Raw genomic sequence first — 26,453 nt, forward strand, 5'->3', positions numbered from 1 at the left:
ACAAATAAGAGTGGGTGGTTTTGTTAATTCTATATAAAGTTTGGGATAATGTTTATCCAGTATAAGTATTAGCTAATATAAAAAAAGTACCTTTCTACTAGACGAAATATCTCAACATTATCTAAACTAAGTGGGGACCAATGACCTCTTGAACTTATTTTTTAAAAAATATATTATTTACCCCCTTCACTAATTAACTAGTAAAGAAAATGAATTAAAATACAACATATGCAAACATGCACATATTCAAAACTAAAAAAAAGGGTTTTATGTCTTCTTTCATTTGATTATTTCAAACTCAAACGACTGGATTATCATCCTCTGTCAAATAGGAAAAGACACCAAAGCCCTCTTCTTTTTTTTTTTTTTTAAGTTTTGAATAAGCACATGTTTACACTTGTATTTTCACTTAATTTCTTTATCATGTAATTAGTAAAAAAGAATACCAAAAATTGGACTCATACAATTTAAATACGCATAATACATAAATGTACTCTTTAACTTAATCTAATCTGACATTTATGTCTTTCAATTTTGAGAGTGTACAAGTATATACTTAAATTTGTATAACATTGAATAAGTAGATGCACATGTTCTACTTGATGTTCTATGTGACAATTCACGTCCTACACGACATCATATGTAACGACTTTATACAAGTTTAATTAGGGGTGGGCATGGTATGATATATACCAAATTACCATATCATATCAAAATTTTTGATACCGTGGTTTTGGTATTATGGTATTTGGTATGATATATGGTATACTTTTTAAAAAAAAATTGGTATTAGGTACGGTATTTGGTATTTAGAATTAATATATCGAAATATCGAAGTATATAATTATATAAATAATATTTATATATTATTAAAATACTAACAAATATGCAAGCTCATATTAGTATAAACTATATGTTTAAAAGTTGAAACTTTGACTACTCTATTTTGTTGAAATGTATATTAAATGTAATTGATTAAGAAAATGAGTTGTTTATACTTTCTTTTGAATATATATATTTCTACGTATGTAATATGTTAGTATGATACAATTGCGATCATTTTTTGAATTGTCGAAGTCTTAATACTTTATTATACGGATATATATTAGTCAAAGTTGAACAAACTATGATTACCGATTTATCATATCACAAAATATCAAAACCGAACTTCAAAATACTGAATCATACCGAATTAAAATGGTATGATGATTGTATAATAGTTTTAAAAATCGAATACAGAAATTACCATACCAAAATTTCAAATATCATATTATATCGTAACATGCCCAATCCTAAATCTAATTACTTATTTGTGCACGTTCAAAATTTGAAGATGTAGATTCAAATGATATATTTATGTCATTTAAATTAGTAGATGACAATTTTGCTATAGTTTAGGTGTGTTTTTAGAAAAGAAAAAAAGAAGTAAATTTGAAACTTTTTCAGCATATTATGATCTTCCTCATATGTACCTTCACCTCTTCTCTTGAAAACCCTAATTTCAACTTTTTTGTAAACTCTAAGATGACAAGATCAGGTATTTTTCTCCTTCTATGAATCTCACATTGCATTTAATTTTTTTGCTTACTTTTATATATACAAAAAAAAAAATATGCACACACATATTTAAGGAGCTATAAACATAAATTAGATTTTGCAGAATCCCTTTAAATCAAGATTCTAAATTATTGGTCAAATTTTCTGTTTTAAAATCTTGGAATGTTGAAAGTTGGTACACTGACCTGAGTTTGAATGATTCTTGTTCTTTATCTGTTCTGTTTTGTTTTATTCTTCTTCCTATTTATGGGGTTTTATTGAATTTGTTCTTGTGTTGTTTGATTTTGATTTAATTTGGTAAGTGGTTGTGTTTAAGGTGTTTCTAGGGCAAGATTCTTTAAAATCTGATGTGGGTTTTTGGAATAATAGCCAGAAATGTAAAATTGGTCGCCAATGAAGTGAGTTAAGAACCATAAGGTCTCAGCTTCAAACCCAATAGACACAAAAGAAAACGCTAGATGATTTCTTCTTTTTTGTCGTAGCTTTGGTGGACAGAGTTATCTGCTACCTATTGTTGGTGGGATGTAATAGGTATTCCGTGGAATTAGTCAAAATGCGTGCAAGATAGCCCGTACACTATGGTTATAAAATAAAAAATGTAAAATTGAGTTGTTCTATAGCCTGTTTGATCAATCTTCTGCGAAGCCAAAGGTGTTTATTTTACAAAGTTGAGGCATTTAGTCAAACTTTTAAGGGAAAAAATAAGTGTTTTTGATTAGTAGTAGATCTAAAAATTGTAACTTTTCCTAGAAGCACTTTTGGAACATTGACCAAGAACAAATTACTTCTTTGATATTGGCAAAAAGTGTTTTTCAAAATTGATTAGCCAAGCATGAATTGCTATTCTCCAAAAAGTACTTTTTCGAAAAGCACTTCTGACCAAAAATTAAAATAAAAATTGAAGTTTGGCTAAAGAGACTAATAGTCATATGCTTCATGCTAAAGGTGTGATCTTTACTGTTCTTTGTAGTTTAACAGATTGTTGAAGCAATCAGCTTATGTGTAGATGTAGAGAAAAAAGATGGAAGGGAATACATGTGACATCAATCACTTGGATTCAGACGTGCTTTTACCTCCTCGAAAACGGCTTCTGGCAGTATTGAAAAAGCAGACTTTTGATATTAATCCATGTACCCCATCCTCTCCTACTGATGATATTACAGGATTTGAGTTCGATATCCGTCTTAATGACTTGTTGAAGTTTCACTCGGTTGATTGTAATTGTTCCATCGAGGAGATTGTCGAGGCCTCGAGAGTGGCAGCTCTAAAAGCTGTTGAGCTTGCAAAAGCTGCAAGAGCAGTTGCTGAAGAGAAAGCTGCGAAAGCAGCAGAGGCCATGGCTGCTGCTAAGAGTGCAATGGAGTTGGTTGCTACTGTTTCTGGGGAGGTTATGGATAAAGACAAATACTCGAAGAAGAATAAGATGAAGAAGCACATTCCTGTTCAGATGCTGTATAATAATAAGTATAAAGTGACTAAGGATTGTAGAACGGATGAAGATTTAGCTCGGACGTTAAGTAGGACAATAAACAGCTCTCCAAGAATTTCGAAGAACGCAACCTCTGACTCCAAAAATTGCAAACACAAGAGGCTTAAAAGCTCTTTTCCTTCTGAAAATGCTAAGATTCAGAATGGAAGTGCATTATGGGAAGGAAACCGACCTTTTGCAAGCAATGGGATTGATAAGGCATTAAATGGTTCTAGCCAGGAGAAAGAACTAATTAGAGTAGACTTGAACATAGCGAAATTCAATAAGGCGGATCTTAGAAAGATGGAAAATGGCAAAGGAAAACCAATGAACTCAAAGGAAGAATTCGGGGAATCACCAGATGATATATGTAACGTTGATAAAAAGAAGGGGCGGATGAAGCAGAAAAAGTTACCCCTCAGTAATTGCAGTTTCAGGGATAAAGTGAACCCCAAAAAGGACATGAATTCCAAAAGTTCATCATCACCTGATGAGAAGATCAGCAAAGTTACTGGTATTAACGAGCCTGTGTTTCCAGTTGAGAGGTCATCTACATTGAAGTGCCAAACTTTTAAGGCATCCACTTGTGTTAAAAAATAAGTCGATGCAATCATAGTCTTCACATTTTAGTTTCAAGAGAGGCGGCTACCATGATGGTACTTAAAGTCTGAGGTAGTTTCTTTTTTGTTTTTCTTGCTTCCTTCTTTTTATACATATATGGCCTCTTCCATCCAAATTAACGTGTATATCTTGATATTTAACTGCTTGCATATTTGTTTTGCACATAAATATGTTACCTATATTGCTTCAGCAAGCAGCAACAAAATCAGAAGGCATAATACTTAAACAAACATTCAACCTTGGGCTTAGCTGACAAGTAAACACTCCAACTTTGAAAGTGCACATCTAGACACCTCAACTTAGTCTCATTTGACAACTAAACACTCCAACTTGTCCCGCTTTGTGTCTTGTGGACACCTGACGCTGACATGGCACATACATTTTGGAGGTGTCTAGATAATCATTTTGTAAGTTGGAGTGTTCAACTAACACAATGGGAGACGAGTTGAGGTGTCTAGATAGTGCATACTCAAAGTTGGAGAGTTTGTTTGTTTGTGAACTATGTCAAATCCAGAATGAGATGGTGAGAAAATATTGTATTTACAATAAAACGAGAACTCCTCAATTACAGATGTACAATATTTTACCGCGGATTTAGAAAGTTTTCATAGATTAACATTAATGCCTCGTGAGATTCTTAATGCTGTATCTATTCCTGGCAACTAAATGTGTCTTGCCATAAAAGATGGTTCATACACCATTGTGATTAAATAGTTCTTATTTCGTGTTCTAGGTTCTTAAGACTTTTCTTCTCCTTTACCAATGAGTTTTCGCTCTACGAATCAGATGAGACTGAGATTTTGATTTTGATTTTCTGTCTGTTGACATGATTTTGTTAGCTTATGGAGTTCCATTTCCAGGTACCAGGAGATGTCTGGAGTCATTGTCATTAACATTTGAAGTGTAAAATTTGTTGTCAAAGGAGACTAATTTATGTCTCTTCCTTACATTAATCTCAATGTAACATTATTTCTGATGTAGATATGTTAAAGCAGCAGCACTTTTTTTTCCCCCTTTCTGGTGTCTAAGAGGATTATAAACAAATACACCATCAATCCACTGTAAGCATGATGTTTTTTCTTGAATTAATAATTCAATCTCTTTAGAGTTTGTGTACTTGAAGTATGTCACTGAGCAACTTATAATGTAAGCATAATATTGCACGATTTGTCCTTCAAATGAGTTGGTTTTAAATTTTTGTCCTTTAACAATTGAACTTATGCTTATTGGGGCAAATGACCAACACGATTTGTTAGGATTTCACTACCTAATGTTGACAGCCAATCTATTTTTTACAAAACTTATTTAAACGGAATCAACAGTTAAACCATGGTACTGAAAGATCATATTTGTATAAATCAAGGCTACCAATAGTCACTTTTAGGGTGGTTATTTAATATATATCCAACATTTGCAATGCATTCATAATTTAGCCAAATAGGGATACATATTCTCAACGAGTCTCCTTTATACATTTTATTTTTATTCAGACCAAGGTTCTCTTAAAAAAAAGAAAAGGAAATTGAACCTCAAGTTTGCTTGGATCTTGGAGGTTGATGAGAAGCTTGATAGTGCAAGAGAAAACTGCTAAAAATACATCAAGACACACTCTAGGAACATCGACTTGCAGTAACAATATCGAATTTCACTTTTCTGAATTCTTGCTCACACGTGTAATTGAGAGAGTCATCATATCAATGCCTGTCAGGGGTCGGATACATCTACAACATACATCTACAACAACTACTACTACGCATCAATCTCAAGCAAGTCGGGATCGGATACGTGCGTCCTCAGTCCTCACTGTCCAAGAGGCACAACTTCATTAAAAATAAATAAACTGTTATAAAAATAAATTAACTTGGTAAATACAAAAGAAGAGAAAGTAAGAGGAGAAGAGGAAGCAATATCTATGTTCTTCTGTATTTTTGTGTTCACTTCTTAATGCCGAAGATGTCATTTTATAGAAGAGGAAAAGGTAAAGCATGAAACGAAAAGGAAGACCAAGTGGGCAACTTGCCCACTTTCAAGTGGGCCCCACTTGGAAAACAACATTCAATACATAACACTCCCCCTTGGATGTCTATGTATAATGGGTCTCCTTAAAAATTCTATAAGAAATAATATACATATTTATTCTGAACATCCATAGATATTGTGTGTCGTTAAAACCTTATTAGAAAAACCCAATGAAAAAAAGCCTAGTGAAGAAAAAAGAGTACACACATCTAGTAATACGTCTTGAATGTTGGTTCATTAAAAACCTTACCAAAAAAATCTAGTGGGATAAAACCATGGCTAAGGAAAAAAGAGTACAACGCGTATTTTGCTCTCCCTGATGAAAACATCACTTAATATCTCGAATACGGCGCATTCTAATTTTGTATCTAATTTTCTCAAAGGTTGAAGTTGGCAATGCTTTGGGGAACATACTGCCAAATTGTCATTTGAACGAACTTGTTGGACATCTATTTAACCTTTCTTTTGAAGATCATGAGTGAAAAATAATTTTGGTGAAATATGTTTTGTTCTGTCTCCTTTGATGTATCCTCCCTTCAGTTGAGCTATACATGCAACATTGTCTTCATACAATTTTGTTGGAACGTCTCTTTTCAAAGAAATACCAAATGTTTCTTGAATGTGTTGAGTTATAGATCTTAACCAAACGCATTCCCGACTTGCTTCATGAATGACTATTATCTCTGCATGATTTGAAGAAGTGGCAACCATAGTTTGCTTTGTTGAACGCCATGATATAGTTATACCACCACATGTAAATAAATAGTCTGCCTGCAACCGATTTTTATAGAGATCAGATAAATATCCAGCATCCGCATAACCAATCAATTATGACATGAATTCGTTTGAATAAAACAATCTCATATCAATGGTCCCTCGGAGGTATTTGAATATATGTTTAATTCCATTCTAGTGTCTTCGCATTGGGGAAGAACTAAATCTTGCTAACAAGTTTACTGAGAAAGCTATATCTGGTCTAGAATTGTTGGCAAGATACATTAATGCACCAATTGCACTAAGGTGTGGTATTTCAGCACCAACAAGCTCTTAATCATTTTCATAAGGTTGAAATGGATCTTTATTAATATCAAGAGATCTCACAATCATTGGGGTACTCAATGGATGTGTTTTATTCATATAAAACCTCTTTAAAATATTTTCAGTATATATTGACTGATGTACAAATATCTCACTTGTAAAATGTTCAATTTGTAGACCAAAACAAAATTTTGTCTTTCCAAGGTCTTTCATTTCAAACTCTTTTTTCAGACATTTTATTGTCTTTGAAAGTTTATCTGGAGTTCCAATAATATTCAAATCATCAATATATACTGCTATTATGACAAATTCAGATCCAGACCTTTCATAAAGACACAAGGGCAAATTGGATCATTTTTATATTCTTCTTTTAGCAAATATTCGCTAAGACGATTGTACCACATTCGCCCTGATTGTTTCAACCCGTATAAGGATTTCTGAAACTTTATTGAACAAGTTTCTCGAGAATCCTTGTATGCTTCAGGCATTTTGAACCCTTCAGGAATTTTCATAAAAATATCGTGGTCCAATGAGCCATATAAATTGGCAGTGATCACGTCTATTAGGTGCATTTCAAGCTTTTCATGAACCGCCAAATTCATTAGATACCTGAAGGTAATTGCATCCACCACAGGGAAATATTTTTCCATATAGTCAATGCCAGGCTTCTGCAAAAAATCTTAGGTTACAAGTCGTGCTTTATATCTTACGACTTCACCTTTTTTATTTTGTTTACGCACAAAAACCCATTTGTACCCTACTGGCTTGACACCTTCAGGTGTTCAGATTATTGATCCAAAAACTTCACGTTTTTCAAGTGAAGTTAACTTTACTTGAATTGCATTTTTTCATTTTAGCCAATCATTTCTCCGTCTACATTCATCGAAAAAATTTAGTTCAAGATCCTTATCTTGTTGCATTATATCAAAGGCAACATTATAAGCAAAAATATTATTGACCACAATATCATTTCGGTTCCACCATTTTTCTGTCGAGACATAACTTATTGAGATTTCTTCATTCTCATTATTTTCAGGTACTTGGACCTCATCGGTGGTATGACCATTTGTTGTGTCTCTGGGCTCTTCTTGAGCACTTGCCTCCAAATTATAATCATCTTGATCATTTATTCCTTTCCTTTTTCGAGGATTTTTGTTTTTGAAACCAATTGATCTTCCACATTTTAAGCATGACCTAAACTCATTTGCCTGAACAAGTTGTCCTATCAGGACATCAACTCGAACTTGAGCATTAGCAGTTGGGATATGCGATTTAGTAACTCATGAAAGGTTAGTAAATGCATCCGGCAGTTGATTTGCAATATTCTGCAAATAAATCATCTTTTGAACTTCTTTTCACATTGATTTGTTTGAGGATCTATATGAGATAGTGATAATGAATTCCAATCTATCTCATTTTCCAATTGCTTATGTGCTCCCCCTAATGTTGGGTATACTGATTCATCAAAATGACAATCAATGAATTTTGCCGTAAATAAATCTCCAGTCATAGGTTCCAAATATTTTACAATAGAAGGAGATTCATACCCAACATATATTCCCAACCTTCTTTAGGGACCCATCTTTGTGTGGTGCGGTGGAGCAATTGGGACATATACCGCATACCCAAATATTCTAAGATGGGATATATTTGGCTCCCTTCCAAACGTCAACTGTAATGGGGAAAATTCATGAAAATTTATTGGCCTTATGCGCACAAATGCTGGTGCATGCAAAATAGCATGCCCCCATACCGAAAGAGGAAGTTTTGTTCTCATTAGTAATGGTCTAGCTATCAATTGGAGGCGTTTAATCAATGATTCTGCTAGACCATTTGAGTATGAACATGAGTGATCGGATGCTCAATTTTTATTCCAACCGACATATAATAATCATTAAAGGATTGAGATTTAAATTCACCAGTATTATCAAGACGAATTGTCTTTTATTGCATAATCTGGAAATTGTGCTCTTAACCTTATAATTTGAGCTAACAATCTCACAAAAGCCATGTTGCGAGTTGATAATAAGCACACATGTGACCATCTTGTAGATGCATCTATCAAGATCATATAATATTTAAATAGTCCACATGAAGGGTGAATTGGCCCACATATATCACCCTGTATACGTTCCGGAAACACAGGGCATTCAATCCCAACCTTAGTTGTTGATGGTTTAATAATCAGTTTTCTTTAGGAACAAGCAACACAAGAGAATTTCTTAGATTGAAGAATTTTTTGATTCTTCAAAGTGTGTCCATGTAAATTCTCAATAATTTTGCGCATCATATTATAACCGAAATGGCCCAACCGGTCATGCCAAATGATAAAATTATTAGAATTAGTAAACCTTTTGTTTACTATGGCATGTGATTCAACAGTACCAATATTTGTATGGTACAATCCAGAAGAAAGTGCAGGTAATTTTTCGTGCACAATTTTCTTCTCCATATTTATTATAATAATATAAAGGTATTCAACCTTTTCTTCATTCGCAGTCTCAATATGATAGTCATTTTAGCGAATAACCTTGAAACTTAACAAGTTTCTTTGAGACTTACTCCAATATAATGCATTATCAATTACCAATACTGTTCCTTCAGATAGTAATAAGACCGCTTTTTCAGAGCCTTCAATCAATTTTATACTATCAGATATTGTATTGACATAGACCTTTTTCATAATTAAATAAAAGAAATATTTCTTTTCTTTTAATATCGTATGAGTTGTGGCACTATCCAAAAGACACATATCTCCATTATTCATCTTGGATCCAATTGAAAACTAAGAAATTTATTTATCTTCATAAAATAAAAATATATTATAAGAGATAAAATAAGTAACAATATTGCTAGAAAAACATAAGTCCCTTTTTTTTCTTTTAAAAAGATAAACGTAAAAAAAATATGATAATCAAAAGTACATAAAAACAACAACATATTGTAAATCATATAATAAAATAAAACATCAATTATAATCCTTATAGAAGTCTTCAACCTCCAAATGAGTAATATCATTGAGGTCATTAAAATCATCATCCTTCAAAGCCAGATTTGCCTCAATATTATTAATATGCGAAGGTCCTGCCTCAACATTATTTTCAAACGCCAAGTGTGACACTATTCGAGCATTAGAAAAAGAGGCATCACCTCTATTTGCCTTTCTTTTGAAGGAATTTTGATAAAGCCTTATAAAATACTAAGGCGTACATTCATTTCTCTATGGCCTTTCATGCCACAACGATGACAGTTACTTGTTGAAGGCCCACTTTGAGAACTCATATTATTCTCCCTTTTATGTTGACCACCACCACGACGATTATTATATCGTCTTCTGTCATTGTCACGCCCACGCACATTATTGTGGCCTTGATTTTTATTGTCTTCTTTCAGACTGGCAATGTGCTTCATTTGCTTTCGGTAATGGAGCAGTTCCAGTGGGATGTGCTTCATGATTTTTCATTAAAAGGGCATTATGTTGCTCAGCCACCAGAAGACATGAGATCAATTCAGAGTATTTTTGAAAATTCTTTTCACGGTATTGCTGTTGTAATATCACATTAGATACATGAAAAGTAGTTAGTGTCTTTTCCAACATATCCTCATCATTTATAGTTTCCCCACATAATTTTAATTGAGAAGTTATTCTAAATACAACAGAATTATACTAAATTACAGTTTTAAAATCTTGAAATCGTAAGTGGATCCACTCATAACGAGCCCTTGGCAATATCGTTAAAGATGTCCTCCATTTTAAGTCTTTCTACAATTCAAGTGGATCTTTCACTGTCAAGTATGCAACTTTTAGGCTTTCATCTAGATGATGACGAAGGAAAATGATAGTCTTTGCTTTATTCTGATTTGATGCTTTATTTTCTTCGATTATAGCATTACCAAGATCCTTAGCGGTAAGGTGGATTTCAGCATCAAGTACCATGACAAATAATTTTTACCAGAAATATCAAGTGCCACAAATTTTAATTTTGACAAGTTTGAGATGATGAAAATTAATTTAAAAATAACAAAGACAACTAAAAATTAAATTTCTTCAGTAGATATATTTGATATAGAAGTTAATTTTCTGGAAAAAAAATAAAGCTTCATGCTGATAACGTGTTATAAAAATAAATTAACTTGGTAAATACAAAAGAATAGAAAGTAAGAGGAGAAGAGGAAGCAGTATCTATGTTTTAATGTATTTTTGTGTTTACTTCTTAATGACAAAGATGGCATTTTACCCGCGAAAAGAAAGACCAAGTGAACAACTTACCCACTTTCAAGAGGCCCACTTAGAAAACAACATCCAATACATAACATAAACACATTTATTATAACTCTCATATCATAATATATTACTATTGAAAATAGTACAATGAAGAGACCCAAATGGCCATTTTTGAGCAAACTACGATTATTTGCAATGAATACTAAATGGACATGATCATGTCCCTCACAGAACCATAATGCATAATAAACAGCAACAATAACATATCAAGTGTAATCCCACATCTGAAGTCTAGTGTATGTAAACCTCGTGGAGGTAGATAGGCTGTTTTCGAATGAGGAATGCAACACAAGGACTTCCGAGGGTCACCCATTCTAATATTACTCTGGCCTAAACACGCTTAACTTCGGAGTTCTAATGGATAATACATGATAAACTTCTCTTGAACTTGTACATTAAAAAGGGAAACAAACAATTTATTCCTTGGCTCCAAATACCTCCAGCATTAAAGAGTAGGTTCCATAGACTGAAAAAACAGCAGCCAATACAATAATTGCACCATCACAAGCCAAACCATGCCATCTTAGCTCATCTTTGAACACGATCAGATGAAACAAAGCAGGCAACACAAAGCCAAGAATTATGCACACACTGCTCCCAACCAATGACAAGAAATCAGCAAAATTTGGAACCAACAATGCCACAAATGTCACTAACAAAACCATAATCCATCTTAGCCAAACACAGTACCTCCCTTCACAAAACCTCCTTTCCACTACTTCATACACTGGATTCATCATCAGAGGGAAAGTTAAGAACAAATTTATGCAAAGACCAATTTGAACAAGGCTGCTAAGCACTCCTTGTCCGAGATTCGTCGTAATTATATCCTTTGTATCTTCACCAAAAGCAAAATATCCCAACACTCCAAAAGAACCATACATTAGAGATATCAAAGCCATTGAAAAACCCAAGATTTTCCCAAATTTTCCCTTGTCTTTTGTCTCAGCTTCCAAAGGCAACACCATTCCAACACCTTCAAAAGCATAAACAGCTACACCAAGACCATAGAAAAACACACTAAATCCACCAAAAGCTTCAAGAACATGACTACTCTTTAAATAAATCATCACATCTTCAACCATCACAACCCCCATAGCTCCTAATTCAACAACATCAGCAAAAATACTCAAAGGGGCTAAAAGGGTAAGAGTAGGAATTGAATTCAATCCCAACTGAAAGGGAAAAGAGCTCCAAATATACACAACTTTAGGTGGAAACCCCAAGATTTTGGGATTTGGATTAGTTTTGGAGTAATTAAAACAATATGCTAAAGTATTTGCTATGAAAATTATGTAACTGATACAAAAACCAGCTTGTGACAGAACAATCATAGCATCAACAGCAAATCTACCAATAGGTCCACAAACAGCAAACCCCAAATCACCAAAAGATGAAATTTGGGAAATCTTGAGATGGGATTCAATCTTTCTTCTTGAATACACAAGAAGCATCATACAATGGTAAGTTAAAAATGCAACTGAAAATAGCATAAGAGAACCCATTGCCCATCCTGTTCTCTTGAAGGTATATGGAAGACCAAGAACACCTGCTCCAACTATAGCAATGAAAACATTAGCAAAAGTCTTTGAAGGTGAAGAAAGATGTTGATTCTTGGATAATAATGGTGTGTCTTCTCTTGGGATTTGCAAGACATGAGAGGATGAACTTGCTTTATCTTTATCAAACCCCATATGGGAACTATGATCAAAAATCAAGAATCAAGAATCTCAATTTCAAGGGCAAAAATCAGATAAAAATCAAATCTTTATTTCAAGATTACTTCAAATTTGAAATTGTGAGTACGGATTTGAAAAGGGGTTTTCGATTATTTATTTTTTTGGATTTCCTGATAAATTCAGGAGATTTGTAGGCCATCTTATCAATAGGAATAAAGTTGAAGGGACCTTTTGAAAAACGACAAAAATATGAAAGGGGCAATGAGGTATCACGTTTGATAGGTGAAATAAAAATAATAATTTCGTAATAACAGTAGAATTACTATTTTATATAGAAGATGGAGTAAAATTATTTGGGGATGATTACTATTCTATATAGAAAGTGATTGGGAAGCATTTAATCATGAAGTTGAATTTTGAAAAACACGCTTGACTATAAAGTTTAAGAAATTCAATTTGAAATTGGATTCTAGAATTTCCAAGAATATAAAAATTAACAGAAAGTGTTTTCACCTTATATTACTCATAAAAAGTCAGAAAAATAGATTCAATTTATATGTTAGAATATATAAAAATATATTCTGACAGATTATAACATATTGTATATATTTAGTTCATAATATAAAGATATTTAGTTTATTTAATTCCTAATATAGAGATATTTAGTTTCCTTAATTATAACTTAATTAAACTCTTGTATTTGTGTATATAAACTGTTGAGCTTAATGAAATAAATCAAGGGATTAATTTCTTTCAAGATATCAAATTTCTAGGGCACGATCCGACCTTCTTCTTCTTCTCGGATTTCTGCTACCGCCCCCCCCCCCTCCTCTCCCTCTTTCTCTCTTCTCAATCACCATGTCTAACTCCAAATCTTCCTTTCATCCTACTTTTGTTGTATCCAACATTAAGAACCATGTTCCCATCACTCTTGAAATGGAGAACGTATAATATTCCACATGGGCGAAACTCTTTAAGATTCATGCAAGATCCCATCGGGTGATTGATTATATTATTCCTCCAACAATGGGCACTAAGAAACGGCCTCAATAAGAGGAGGACAAAGAACTGTGGTCCACCCTGGACACCAACGTTCTCCAATTCATGGCTATGGTCACACAACTTTATCTTCCCCGTGTCCTCCCTTGCACTTAAACAATATCCTTCATGCCCCTCACCTAGTTAAAAATTTGGTATTCGTTCATAAATTTATCACTGATAACTCTATCTTTGTTAATTTTGATCCCTTTGGATTTTCTGTGAAGGATTTTCAGACGGGGAGGCTAGTAATAAGGTGTAACAGTCGGGGAGAGCTTTATCCGATCATCAATCCAGTCACTTCACCATCTACTTTTGTTGCTTTGGCACCATCTCTTTGGCATGTTCATTTGGGTCATCCGGGAGCACCTATGTTGAATTTCCTTAGGAAGAATAAATTGATTGATTGTAATCCAAGTAGAGATGTTCGTATTTGTCATTCTCGTCCTCTTGAAAAACATGTTAAGTTGCCATTTTATGCTTCGAATTCTAGCACTCTTATGTCATTTGATATTATACATAGTGATCTTTGGACATAACCCATTTTGAGTTCCTCAGGTCATCGATATTATATCTTGTTTATGGATAATTATTCTAAATTCTTGTGGACGTTTCCTTTATCTCATAAATCATAAACTTTTTCCACATTTTTTACTTTTAAGACATTTATTCGAATTCACTTTGAGCGAGACATCAAAAATATTCAATGTGATAATGACAAAGAATTTGATAATTGCCCCTTTGGGGACTTCTGTAGAGCCAATGGTCTGTCGTTTCGATTGTCATGTCCTCACACATCTTCTCAAAACAGGAAAGCCGAAAGACAAATTCGTACGATTAATAACATTGTTCGTACCTTATTGGCTCATGCTTCCGTTCCTCCTTACTTTTGGCATCATGCTTTGCAAATGACAACTTATCTTCTCAACATCCTTCCTCATAAGCTGGTAAACTATCAATCCCCTGTTCGCATTCTTTATCGGAAGGATCCCTCTTATGTCCATCTTCGTATATTTGGGTGTTTATGTTATCCTCTAATTTCCTCCACACTTATAAACAAACTTCAACCCCAGTCAACCCCATGTATTTTTTTGGGATATCTATCCCATCATCGTGGGTATAAATGTTTTGATTTATCATCTCGAAAAATCATCATTAGCCATCACGTAATATTTGATGAGGCGCAATTTCCTTTTGCCAAGTTACATACTCCTCAAAATCACACATACCAATTTTTAGATGATGGACCATCTCCCTATGTGGTTCTTCATCTCACTATCTCCACAAACCCGCCGAATCACCACCTTTCTCCCGCACCGCTGCCTATCCCGTCATGCCCAGCCAGCGGCTCTGCCCCCTTACCTGGGCAGATCGCTCCTTCACTGCCTGCTGAGTCGGTCCCAACGTCTTCTTCCACTCTCCCACCTAGATTTCCTTCTCCACCCACTCCCATTTCTCCCTCTAGTCTACCCACCGGTCCTGTTACTAGGAGTCAACATGGGATCTATAATCCTAAGAGGTCCTTCAACCTTCTTACATCCATCTCGAAGTCTCCTCTATTTCATAACCCTGTGTCTGCTCTTCGTGACCCGAATTAGAAATTGGCTATGGATGATGAATATAATTCTCTTATTCAAAATAAGACGTGGGAATTGGTGCCCCATCCTCCAAATGTTAATGTTATTTGGTGTATGTAGATTTTTGCTCATAAAGAAAAATCAGATGGTTCGTTTAAGCGACATAAAGCTCGTCTTGTAGGTGATGGTAAAACCCAATAGGTTGGCATGGATTGTGGTGAGACATTTAGTCCAGTTATCAAACCGATGACTATTCGTGTGATTCTTAGTTTGGCTCTCTCCAAGGCATGACCGATTCATCAACTTGATGTCAAAAATGTTTTTTTACATCGCGAACTCAAGAAGATTGTTTACATGTATCAACCTTTGGCTATCGGGATTCTGATAGACCTAATCATGTATGTTTCCTGAAGAAATCACTTTATGGGCTGAAACAAGCTCCGCGGACTTGGTATAAGCGATTTGCTGATTATATCCGTACCTTTGGGTTTTCTCACAGTAAGACCGATCATTTCTTGTTTTTTATCGTCAAGGTACTTCTATGGCTTATCTTTTATTGTATGTCGATGATATTATTTTAACTGCTTCCTCTGATGTGCTCCGCTGGTCTATCATATTGCTTCTTAGCTCCGAATTTACTATGAAGGATTTGGGCCCATTGAGTTATTTCTTGGGCATTGTTGTCACTCGTCATACAGGTGATTTATTTTTATCTCAAAGAAAGTATGCGGCCGAGATCATTGACTGAGCTGGCATGTTATCGTATAAGCCATCTCCTACTCTGGTTTCTCCAAAACCGAACCTTGGAGCTACTACGAGCATACCGTTTGAGGACCCATCTCTTTATCGGAGTCTTGCAGGGGCACTGCAATACCTCACGTTCACGAGACCGGATATTACTTATGTTATGGAACAGGTATGCTTATTCATGCATGACCCACGGGATGAGCACATGAACGCTTTCAAACGCATCGTGCGCTACCTATAAGGTACTTTGGATTATGGTCTTCACCTTTATGCCTCTTCCACAACCACTTTTGTCTCGTATACTGATACTGATTAGTTTGGGTGCTCTAATACACGATGTTTGACTTTGGGTTATTGTGTCTTTATGGGTGATAACTTGATCTCATGGTCCGCCAAACGTCAAGCTATTTTGTCCCATTCGAGTGTAGAGGCAAAATATCGAGGGGTTGCCAATGTGGTTTCTGAATCGTGTTGGTTGCGAAACTTTCTTTTGGAACTTCATTGTCCTATTCCATGGGCTACTTTGGTTTACTGTGATAGTGTTAGTGCCATTTATCTGACTGGTAATCCTGTTCAGCATCAACGCACTAAGCATATTGAGATGGATATACATTTTGTTCGGAAAAAGATGGCTCATGGCCAGGTTCGAGTGTTACATGTCCCCTCTCATTATCAGATTGCAGATATCTTCACCAAAGGCCTTCCGTTGGTGTTACTTGAGAATTTTCAGGACAGTCTTAGCATTCGACGACCTCTCGCTTCGACTGCGGGGGTGTGTTAGAATATATGAAAATATATTCTGACAGATTGTAACAAATTGTATATATTTAGTTCCTAATATAGAGATATTTAGTTTATTTAGTTCCTAATATAGAGATATTTAGTTTCCTTAATTATAGCCTAATTATACTCTTGTATTTGTGTATATAAACTATTGAGGTTAATGAAATAAATCAAGAGATTAATCTCTTTCATTATATTTATGATCAAACACAATTCAATTTTCAAATATCATATATTAAATTAAAAAGAAAAGTTATTTAACCAAATTTTACAATAAAATATGACGTAACACCACCAAAATAAGTTTTAAGAGATATTCAATTCATAAAATACCTTTGTTTATGTTATGTCACGTTCCAAATGTCCCCTAAGGTATTGTATTGTATTTTGGATTTTGAGTAGAAATAAAAGTTCGAACACGTCTCTTTTTCTTTTTTAGATATTGTTTGCATAAAGAAATATTCAAGAAAATATCGACGGTACACGTATCTTTTTATAAATTAAAAAAAGTTATGTTTGCAAGAAGAAGTGTTATCTTTTTTGAATTGTTCTTTTTTTTTTGTCGTTGATAAGGAAGGAAGATAAAATAATGCCTTTGATAATTGAATTATCAATAAGTTATCCATTTGCTAATTTAAAATACATTAAACTTTTATTGATGGCCAAATGGAAGATTTGTCAAATCAAGATTCAAATTTAGGAATGCTAAAAAATCCTACTAGAAAGTGTCTCATCCTTTAATGACTTTATGGAAATTTATATATCGGATTAAATCATAATCAGAGGCAAGTTTTGATTTGATGTTTATGGGCTCAAAATTCTAGTCCATTTGAATTATTAAGTTCTAAATTAATAATTTATTTATATTTAACTGATTTCTTGAAACAAAAATAAAATTTTATTTATTGCTCTACACAAATTCATTGAAAAAATAATTGTTGGTAATTTATTTATTTATTTTAAAAAAAGCTCTTCACAATTTATGATGAACAACTTCCTTTTGAGATATTCATATTTTTGACAAGAAGGATTGCACATATGATTAACACTTCTTACCTTTTATTTTAAAGTTATGAATTCAATTTATCAAAAGAACAAAAAAGGCGAAAGTTTTTAAAAAAATATTATGATTTTTTTAAAAAAAAAAAGAAGAAAGAGATACCCATATTTTCAACCAAAAGTTTTCTTGGTCTTTATTATTTGTCAAAAAGCTAACACACGAAAAATTGAGAAAATCGTCTAATTTCTGTGTATTGACCCTTAAAGCTAAGAAAATGACGTGGATCATGCCAAGACTATACGTATTGTCCCCCCCAGGTCGTTCGGAGGATCCTATAAAGATTTTGCAAAAAAAAATTGATCAAAAGTCATATCACAAAAAAAATCATAAACTTACACACACGAAAAATTGAGAAAATTGTCTAAGTTTTGTTGAGTGACCCCTAAATGCTAAGAAAATGGTGTGGATCATGCCAAGGTTGCACGTGCTATTCTTCTAAGTCATTACGGAGGGTCCTGTAAAGATTTTGCAGTTTTTTTTTACTAAAAGTCATATCTCCAAAAAAGTTCATGGCCTAACACACACGAAAAACTAAAAATATCACATAATTCCTACTGAGTGACCCCTAAATGGTAAGGAAATTGTGTGATGATGCTGAGGCCACACATACTATTCCCTTAGGTCATTGTGGAGGGTTCACTAAAAGGTTTTGCAAATTTTTTTGACCAAAATTCATATCACCAAAAAACAAATCATGGGCAAACACACATGAAAAACTGAAAAATTGTCTAATTTCTATTGAGTGGCTAAATGCTAAGAAAATTACGAGGATAATGCCGAAGCTACACGTACTATTTTTTCAGGTCATTACGAAGGCACCTGTAAAGGTTTTGATAAAAAAAATTAACTGAAAGTCATATCACCAAAAGATTCATTGGCTAACTCACACGAAAAACTGAGAAAATCGTCTAATTCCTGTTGGGTGGCCTCTAAATGCTAAGAAAATTGAGTGGATCATGCCGAGCATACGCATATTGTTCTCTCTGGCCGTTACGAAGGGTTCTATAAAAGTTTTGCAAAAAAAATAATCAAAAATCAGATCACCAAGAAATTCATGGCTAACACACATAAAAACTGAGAAAATCGCCTAATTCATATTGAGTGGTCCCTAAATGCTGTAAAAATTAAGTAAATGATGTCGATGCTATACATACTATTCTCCTAGATTGTTACGGGGATCCTGTAAAGGTTTTGCAAAAAAATTGACCTAAAGTCATATTACCAAACAATTCATTGGCTCACACAAAAAAAACTAAAAAAATCACTTAATTTCTGTTGAGTGGACCCTAAATAAATGCTAAGAAAATTATGTAGATCATGCCGAGGCTACACGTATTGTACCCCCAGGTCATTTACAAAAGGTCCTATAAAGATTTTGAAAAAAAAAATTGACTGTAGTCATATCACCAAAAATATCCATGGGCTAACACACATGAAATTAAAATTTTTGCCTAAATCCTATTGATTGGCCCTAAATGCTAAGAAAATGGTGTGGATCATAATGAGGCTATATGTACTGTTCCGCAAGGTCGTTATGGAGGGTCTTGTAAATATTTTGTAAAAATGAAATGACTGAAAGTCATATCATCAAAAAAATTATTTCTAACACACACAAAGTATTGAGAAAATTGTCTAATTCCTGTTGAAAGGTCCTTAAATACTAAGAAAATTGCGTAAATCATGCCAAGGCTATACATATTGTTCCCCATGTCGTTACAAAGGGTCATCCAAAGGTTTTACAAAAAAATTGACCAAAAGTCATATACCAAAAAAATTCATGGGCTAACTCACATAAAAAAATTGAGAAAATCACTTAATTCTTATTGAGTGGCCGCTAAATGCTAAGAAAATGGTGTGGATCATGCCGAAACTACACGTACTATTCCCCAGGTCGTTATAGTTGGTCCTATAAAAGTTTTACAAAAAAATTTGACCGAAAGTCATTTCACCAAAAAATTAATGGGCTAACACCACAAAAAATTGAGAAAATCACCTAATTCATGTTGTGTGGCTCCTAAATGCTAAGAAAATGAAGTTTATCATGCCAAGGCTACACGTACTGTTCCTCTAGGTCGTTACGGGGGGTCCCGTAAAGGTTTACTAAAAAATTGACGAAAGTTATATCATTAAAATAATTCAAGCATTAACACACATGAAAAACTGAAAAAATCGTCTAAATCCTCTTGAGTGACTCCTAAATACTAAGAAAATAGAGTGGATAGTGTTAATGCTGCACATAATTTGCTGAGATCGTTATAGAGGCACTTGTAAAAAATTTACAAAAAATTAATCAAAAGTCATATAACAAAAAAATGCATGCGCTAACATACAAAAAAGCTAACATATGTTATTATACTATGACTAATTATCTTAATGTGTACAAAACAACTTTGTTCACTTTTTAATGGTCTTGACTACAACCCTTTTTCATACATACTAGAATTTTAAATTTACCATATTTGAATTTCAGAATAGAATAACAAATGCGTTTGGAATGTCTAGATGAATGTTTGAGCATATTATGAGAGCTAAGATTAAAAATGAAAATATACGATCTAAGATAGAAGTAACTGATCTCCTTGAAAGATAAGATGTGATAAGTGAGGGTAGGATGATTTGAGTATGTTAAAAAAAAGATGTGCAAATTATTTGGATTTATAAGGCAAAATCAACTCATTTTTCCTTATTTTGAAGCAACCATTTATAAGAAGAGTATTTTAAAACTATTTTGATAGTTGAAGGTTATTTTTGAGTCCGAAAGTGCAATAGTAAGGGTATTCTTTTTAATAAAAAATGTGACAAATAATAAAATTGACCCATTTTGAATCCCCCCCCCCCCCCGGGTCAAAAAAAATGTATTAAGTAAAAATTAATCCCTAATCCTTATATAAATAACTCAATATTCAATCAAATGTTATCATTTAATCTTTTTATAATATGGGTGTCAACAGATAATATTATATTAATTTTTAAAAATATGTACATAAAATATCTAATTTTAAGGAGAAATCACGAGCGCATATGCTCCATATAAAATTTGCCTATAAATTTGCCTCTGATTGAGGGTTTATAATAAGCAGTACTCTGTCTACCTTCTAAAAATACGAATAAGACAAGCATATATTTACCCCTTTAAAATTTTCCTTACGAAATTACAATAAATTTGTTGTTATTGTAAGTTAATTTCTTAGCATAAACATAAAGTTTGAACTTAGCATAAACATAAAGTTTGATCCAAAGTAACTTGTGGTGTAAGAGCGTATTTGGTTTGGTTTATAAGTTGTATTCAATTTTTTTGAGTGTTTGACTGACCAATTTAAAATTATTTTGTGCTTAAAATAAGCCTCAATACAAAATTGGGTTTGTTTGAATGGACTTATTTTAAGCAGTTTACTTACTTATTTTTTTTTAACTTATAAGTAGTTTTCAACTTATAAATTACTTAAAATAAGTCCATTCAAACAGGCTCTAAACCTGACATGCTTTTTCATGTCGGATTTCTTGACTAACTTTTTATGGTAGTAAAGTATCATCAAATGAGAGAATGAAACCTCTCAAACGTGATACCACTACAACTTCAACCAAATCTTTTATTAGTTCAACCAAATTATTAGCCATAGAAAATTTAGGATAACATCAATATATTCCGATATAATTTCACAAGTAAAATTTAAAAGGTAGAATGCATACATATTTTATTTTTATTTTTATCACTATAGCGATAAAATAATTGTTTTTAATAGATTTTTCGACTCAAAACTATATATATATAACATAAAATTGTAAGATCCGTTTAGTATAATGTATCAAATCATGATATTATTTAATTTGTTATTTGATATCATTTTTAGCCTATATATAATTTATATATGTACCCTATTCAGTATTATATGATGTATAACTAATACATAACAGATCATGATATTAGCAATACATGAACTATTAACAAATGGATAAGTGTGTGTAAAGATAAAATTGTCTTTAATATACCAAATCAAATAATGGGTATGAAATAGTCTGAATATAACTAATTTTATTATAATTAATTCCAATATTATTAATATATCTTATTTAAAATTATTCTTATACATTCTACCCGATAATCGATTAAAGAAAAATACAAAAAAACAAGTGCATATTGTAATGGAGTCTGCTACTTATTATTACACGGGAAATCTAGTTAGTTGAATTGACTATGAATCCATGATTTCTAACATGTGAAAATAGAACATGATAAATAATTTTGTATAACAGATTGACAAATCAAAAGAAGCAACGTGTACCTATGACCATAAAGCTATTTTATGGTTATAAAAACCACAAAAAGATTATTTATAATCAATTAAAAAAAAAAAAAGGCTACCAAACCATAATCTAAAAAATAAGGTAAAAAGATTCCTTTATTATGACGCGACTTGTACGTATCTCAATTATTTTATTAAATATTATATTTATTATGTCTTATTGATGAAATTAATAAATTTAAAATCTAAAATCCATCTCTAAATATAATGATCAATAGAATCGGAATCAAGATTTTTGACGAACCTTCTTTCGAAATCTTAGCTCTGCCCTATGATTATCAGTCAGCAAGGCAACATTAATAAAATGTTTTAACAAACAAAAGATTAGATTATGCCCATTTATAAAATTATCATATCTCCATATAATATATTAAACCAGCACTGTAACTAATTAACAACGTGACATTTTATAAAAAAGGAAAAAGAAATAAGAAGGCAACGAACCATGTACACTAAGCTCCCTTTATAGGTAAGAGGCAGATCGTCATACTCTAAGTTATTTTCACTCGAACCCAATTTTACCAGTTGAATGATTAAAACTTCCCTTCAGTAAAAAAAAATGACAACTAACAAACTGACATTATTAATCAAAAAATCAATCAAAGTTCCTTCTAAGCCTATTGTATTGTTAGTTTAAGTACGACGTTTGTTTTGATTGTTACTTAAATTTTATTGTTTCGTAACATTAAATCCATTGTTATGTAACAACGACATGTTTCATTTTGTGTAACGACTAATTTGCTCATTTTATCTTTGCTTATTCTTGAATAATTCTATTTTATTTTTTTACCTTATAGTCATTTTATAATAGTCTTATCCGTACCTTACTTTTCTTATAGGTTTGCCCTTCAAATTGTTATGTATGACATTATATAACAATGAAAACGATACAATCTATCAGACATTGTATTTATTATAACGATTACAATGCAATACAATACAATACGATACATCATGAAATAATATATAACAACCATCCAAACCAAGTGTCAGCAACTCAGCATCGTCTTTTGGCGTTTGCCGACGTGTGAGGTGATGAATGGGTTATGGAAATTGGGCTCATAAGAAGTGGGAGTAAGGTAGGTGTAGGTTGGGCTTTCTGTTGTGTTGTTTAAGATGAGGCCCGTTATGTTCATGGAGTGGGTTCTTACACTAATGGGACTTGCAGCTTTTGGACTACTTATTTAAAATCAATTAAAAAATAATTTTTTGATGATAAATTAATATTTTATGAAAATACTTTTTTAATTAAAACGCGTCTAGTTTTTTGTTTTGTAAAAAAAAAAATCAACATAATCATTTTTTTTATTTCCCATCCAATATTCAATACTCGTATTAGAATTCGACTAATTCAAAAACTCGTACCGAATAGAAGTCCATTCAAGAAAAAACGCTCTCTACCAAGAATTTTTTTCATATCCATAGCTCGAATATGAAACTTCTGATTAAGGAATAGCAGCTCCATCCTTTGGTGGTAAATGTTCAACATATTCATCCTCCTCTAACCACTAAGAAGCTAGCAAGAGCTAACGAAGGGCAAATTCTGTAGCTAACTAATAAAATTTATTGTTAATTTTATTTAGCGATAAATTAACAATTAAGTATTAAAAAATTGTGTAAGCTAGGAGGCATTTAGGTATAAATTTGCGATGAATTTCATAGCTAATTTTTTTTTTTTTTTTGTATACATGTGAATTATACTTTTTTTGGGCGGCGTTTGGTCATGCGATATGAAATCATGATATGAAATTATGAGATGAAGTTCAAGTTTTTTTTTACATGCGATTTGGACTTTTTTTATATCGTATATTTTCTTATAAATATAAAAAAATCATAAGTTGTAAAACTATCAAAATTGTCCCAACTGTTTATACAATCTTACCAAATAAGTAAAAGTTTATAAAATCGCATTATACATTATCACAAAGTTATTCTAAAAAAATAGAGCATTTGTTGATTAAACCTTAATCAAATTCAATAAAAAAATAAAATTGAACATAAGTTGTAGTGTTCAAGTTGTTAGTAGTAGTGTTTTAAAAAATATTTTTGGGGCGAGTCTCGGAGCGACCCCGGAGCGGGGCGTATCAAAAACGCTCTGAGGCGCAAATTAAAGGCGTAGATCCATAGAGTGTAAGTCCTATAATTTGGGGCGTCAACCTCGGGCATAAAAATGTAAGTCCTGGGCGTAAAAATGTACTCCCCGGATGTTAATTTTTTTTAATCCATTTTTATTTTAAATCATATTTTTTATTGACGTAATGATATTTATATTTTATGTTATTATATTTTTTTAGGTTGTTGTGATTTATTCTAAAATGTATATAAATAAACTCGTATAGAAAATGACATTGCTATAAATATTTTTTTAGATAATCGTGTGTGAAATTGATACAATAGATCTTTCATAGCACTATGTTCATGAGACAACTTTATTCATTTTTTTGTCATAAACAATAATCAGTGCAAACATTAACTGAGGGTGAGAAGAACTATTAAATGCGAAGATGAATGATAATTTTATCTTAAAGATTAGGGATAATACATAAGTACCTCCCTCAACTATAACCGAAATTGCTAGGACACATCTAGACTAAACTAAAGTCCTATTACCCCCCTAAATTATTTTAAAGTATAATAAACACATCATTCAATGCTGAGTTGACAAAGAGAGTGAACATGTGAGAGACGAAAAAAAAGTATAAAATTTGATTAATTTGGACACATGTCCATTTTCATTATTAATTAATACAAAGTAGTTAACGTTAAAACTTAAGTTGATATCTTTTTAATCAAAATTTCTTTTTTCTTTATGAAATAGAGCCCAATTTTATTATTTTTAGAAATATAAATATTTTTTTCACAACATACTTAAATTGTCAGTGATATTTTTTCAGATATTTCATCAATTTGTATAATATTGGAAGATTTTTTTTTCTTTTTTATTCAAACACTTAACATGAAATTCAATTTTTTTTTGCATATTAGAGATTTAGTTTAGGCAATCTATGGTGAGTACAATTTAAATTAAATTCTTTTTTTTAAAAAAAAAAAAAATTATTTTTTTTTAGATCAAGATTTTTTCATTTTTTTTGTATCGGACGATTTTTTTTTGAGATATGATGATTTAGTGACGTGGCACTGACGTGGAGGCTAATGTAAAACACCCCCCTTCATGTGAGTGATTATATAGGTTTTAGAGTGTGTTTATTACAGTTTAAAATAATTCAGGGGGGTATTACGATCTTAGTTTAGTTTAGGTGTGTTCTAATGATTTCGGTTATAATTGAGGGGGGTACTTGTGTATTATTCTAAAGATTATTTTGGCTATTATCATTTGTTTGTGTTGTTAGTTGTTACCTTTCTCAAATAGTAATTATAATACTTTTTTTCTATATTATTAATTATGAATACCTTTCTCAATAATAATTATGATGTTTTTTTCTATATAATTGGTTATTTATTAAAATTTATTTGTAAAATCATTAAAAGTGCTTATTTTTTAAGTAATAAAATTATAAAATTGAATATACATGAGATGGACACCCCGTAGATCCATGGGGCTTACGTCTCGCCCCATACTGCATAAATACCTCGCCTTACGCCACTGTCTTTTAAAACACTGGTTAGTAGCTAAGGAAATTATTTTTGCAATTAATGCCACAGATCCCATTGATTAGTCTTTTCCACTCAATATATAATGGACTTTTTTTATTATTAAACATTGATTTGAATGAAGTAGTAATAAATTTGATAAAAAAGAATGAATTTGGTGAATATAAATGGTAAACGAAGAATTGATTTGAAGTAAAAATAAATTTTATATTGGATAACATAATCGTTATATGAGATATAAAAGGTTTTAAAAGTAATTATATGAATTATAAATTTTATTTACATAGGAACAAAATGGCTAGTAGATATATATAAAATAAAGGGATAATGGTCCGAAAAATATCCGAACTTTGACCAAAATTGCTGTAACAATCCCAAATTTTGAACGGGCCCTACTACCTCATGCACTATTTAATAGTGCTTTTTAAAAGTATATTCGTGGTTGAGTTAAGTTGGAAAGTGTTGTTGTTTGGATCAAAATAGTTAGTTGAAACATTTTCTTGGGTTGATGTAAGTTTGAAAGTGTTTATGTTTGCTAGTTTGTATGGTTGAAGTCAATGAACTTGATTTTGTGCTAAATGTAATATCCTTGAAGTCAATGAAAAATCTAAAAAATTTAACTTCAAAATCAACAATAACGTCAATAGTTATCCAACTCACAAAAA

General features: G+C 32.2%; 2 protein-coding genes across 3 annotated transcripts; one reads left to right on the top strand and one right to left on the bottom strand.

Moving 5' to 3' along the window:
* The first annotated feature begins 1,432 nt into the window (after positions 1-1,432).
* On the top strand, positions 1,433-4,840 carry LOC129896634 (uncharacterized). Of its 2 annotated transcripts, none has more exons than XM_055972566.1 (3): positions 1,433-1,537; positions 2,528-3,697; positions 4,507-4,840. In XM_055972566.1, the coding sequence occupies exon 2, from the start codon at positions 2,579-2,581 to the stop codon at positions 3,623-3,625; it is 1,047 nt and encodes a 348-aa protein (XP_055828541.1). In that variant the 5' UTR covers positions 1,433-1,537; positions 2,528-2,578; the 3' UTR covers positions 3,626-3,697; positions 4,507-4,840. The 2 variants fall into 2 exon arrangements, with proteins under 2 accessions (XP_055828541.1, XP_055828542.1); XM_055972567.1 differs by having other exon boundaries at positions 1,452-1,537; positions 2,536-3,697.
* Positions 4,841-11,029: 6,189 nt separating this feature from the next.
* Positions 11,030-12,944, bottom strand: LOC129896618 (amino acid transporter AVT3B). Its single transcript, XM_055972553.1, has one exon. It carries the CDS (start codon positions 12,680-12,682, stop codon positions 11,405-11,407), a length of 1,278 nt encoding a protein of 425 aa, XP_055828528.1. The 5' UTR covers positions 12,683-12,944; the 3' UTR covers positions 11,030-11,404.
* Positions 12,945-26,453: the final 13,509 nt, after the last annotated feature.

This window comes from Solanum dulcamara, chromosome 7 (genome assembly GCF_947179165.1).
Source record: "Solanum dulcamara chromosome 7, daSolDulc1.2, whole genome shotgun sequence".
Taxonomy (NCBI): Eukaryota; Viridiplantae; Streptophyta; class Magnoliopsida; order Solanales; family Solanaceae; genus Solanum; species Solanum dulcamara.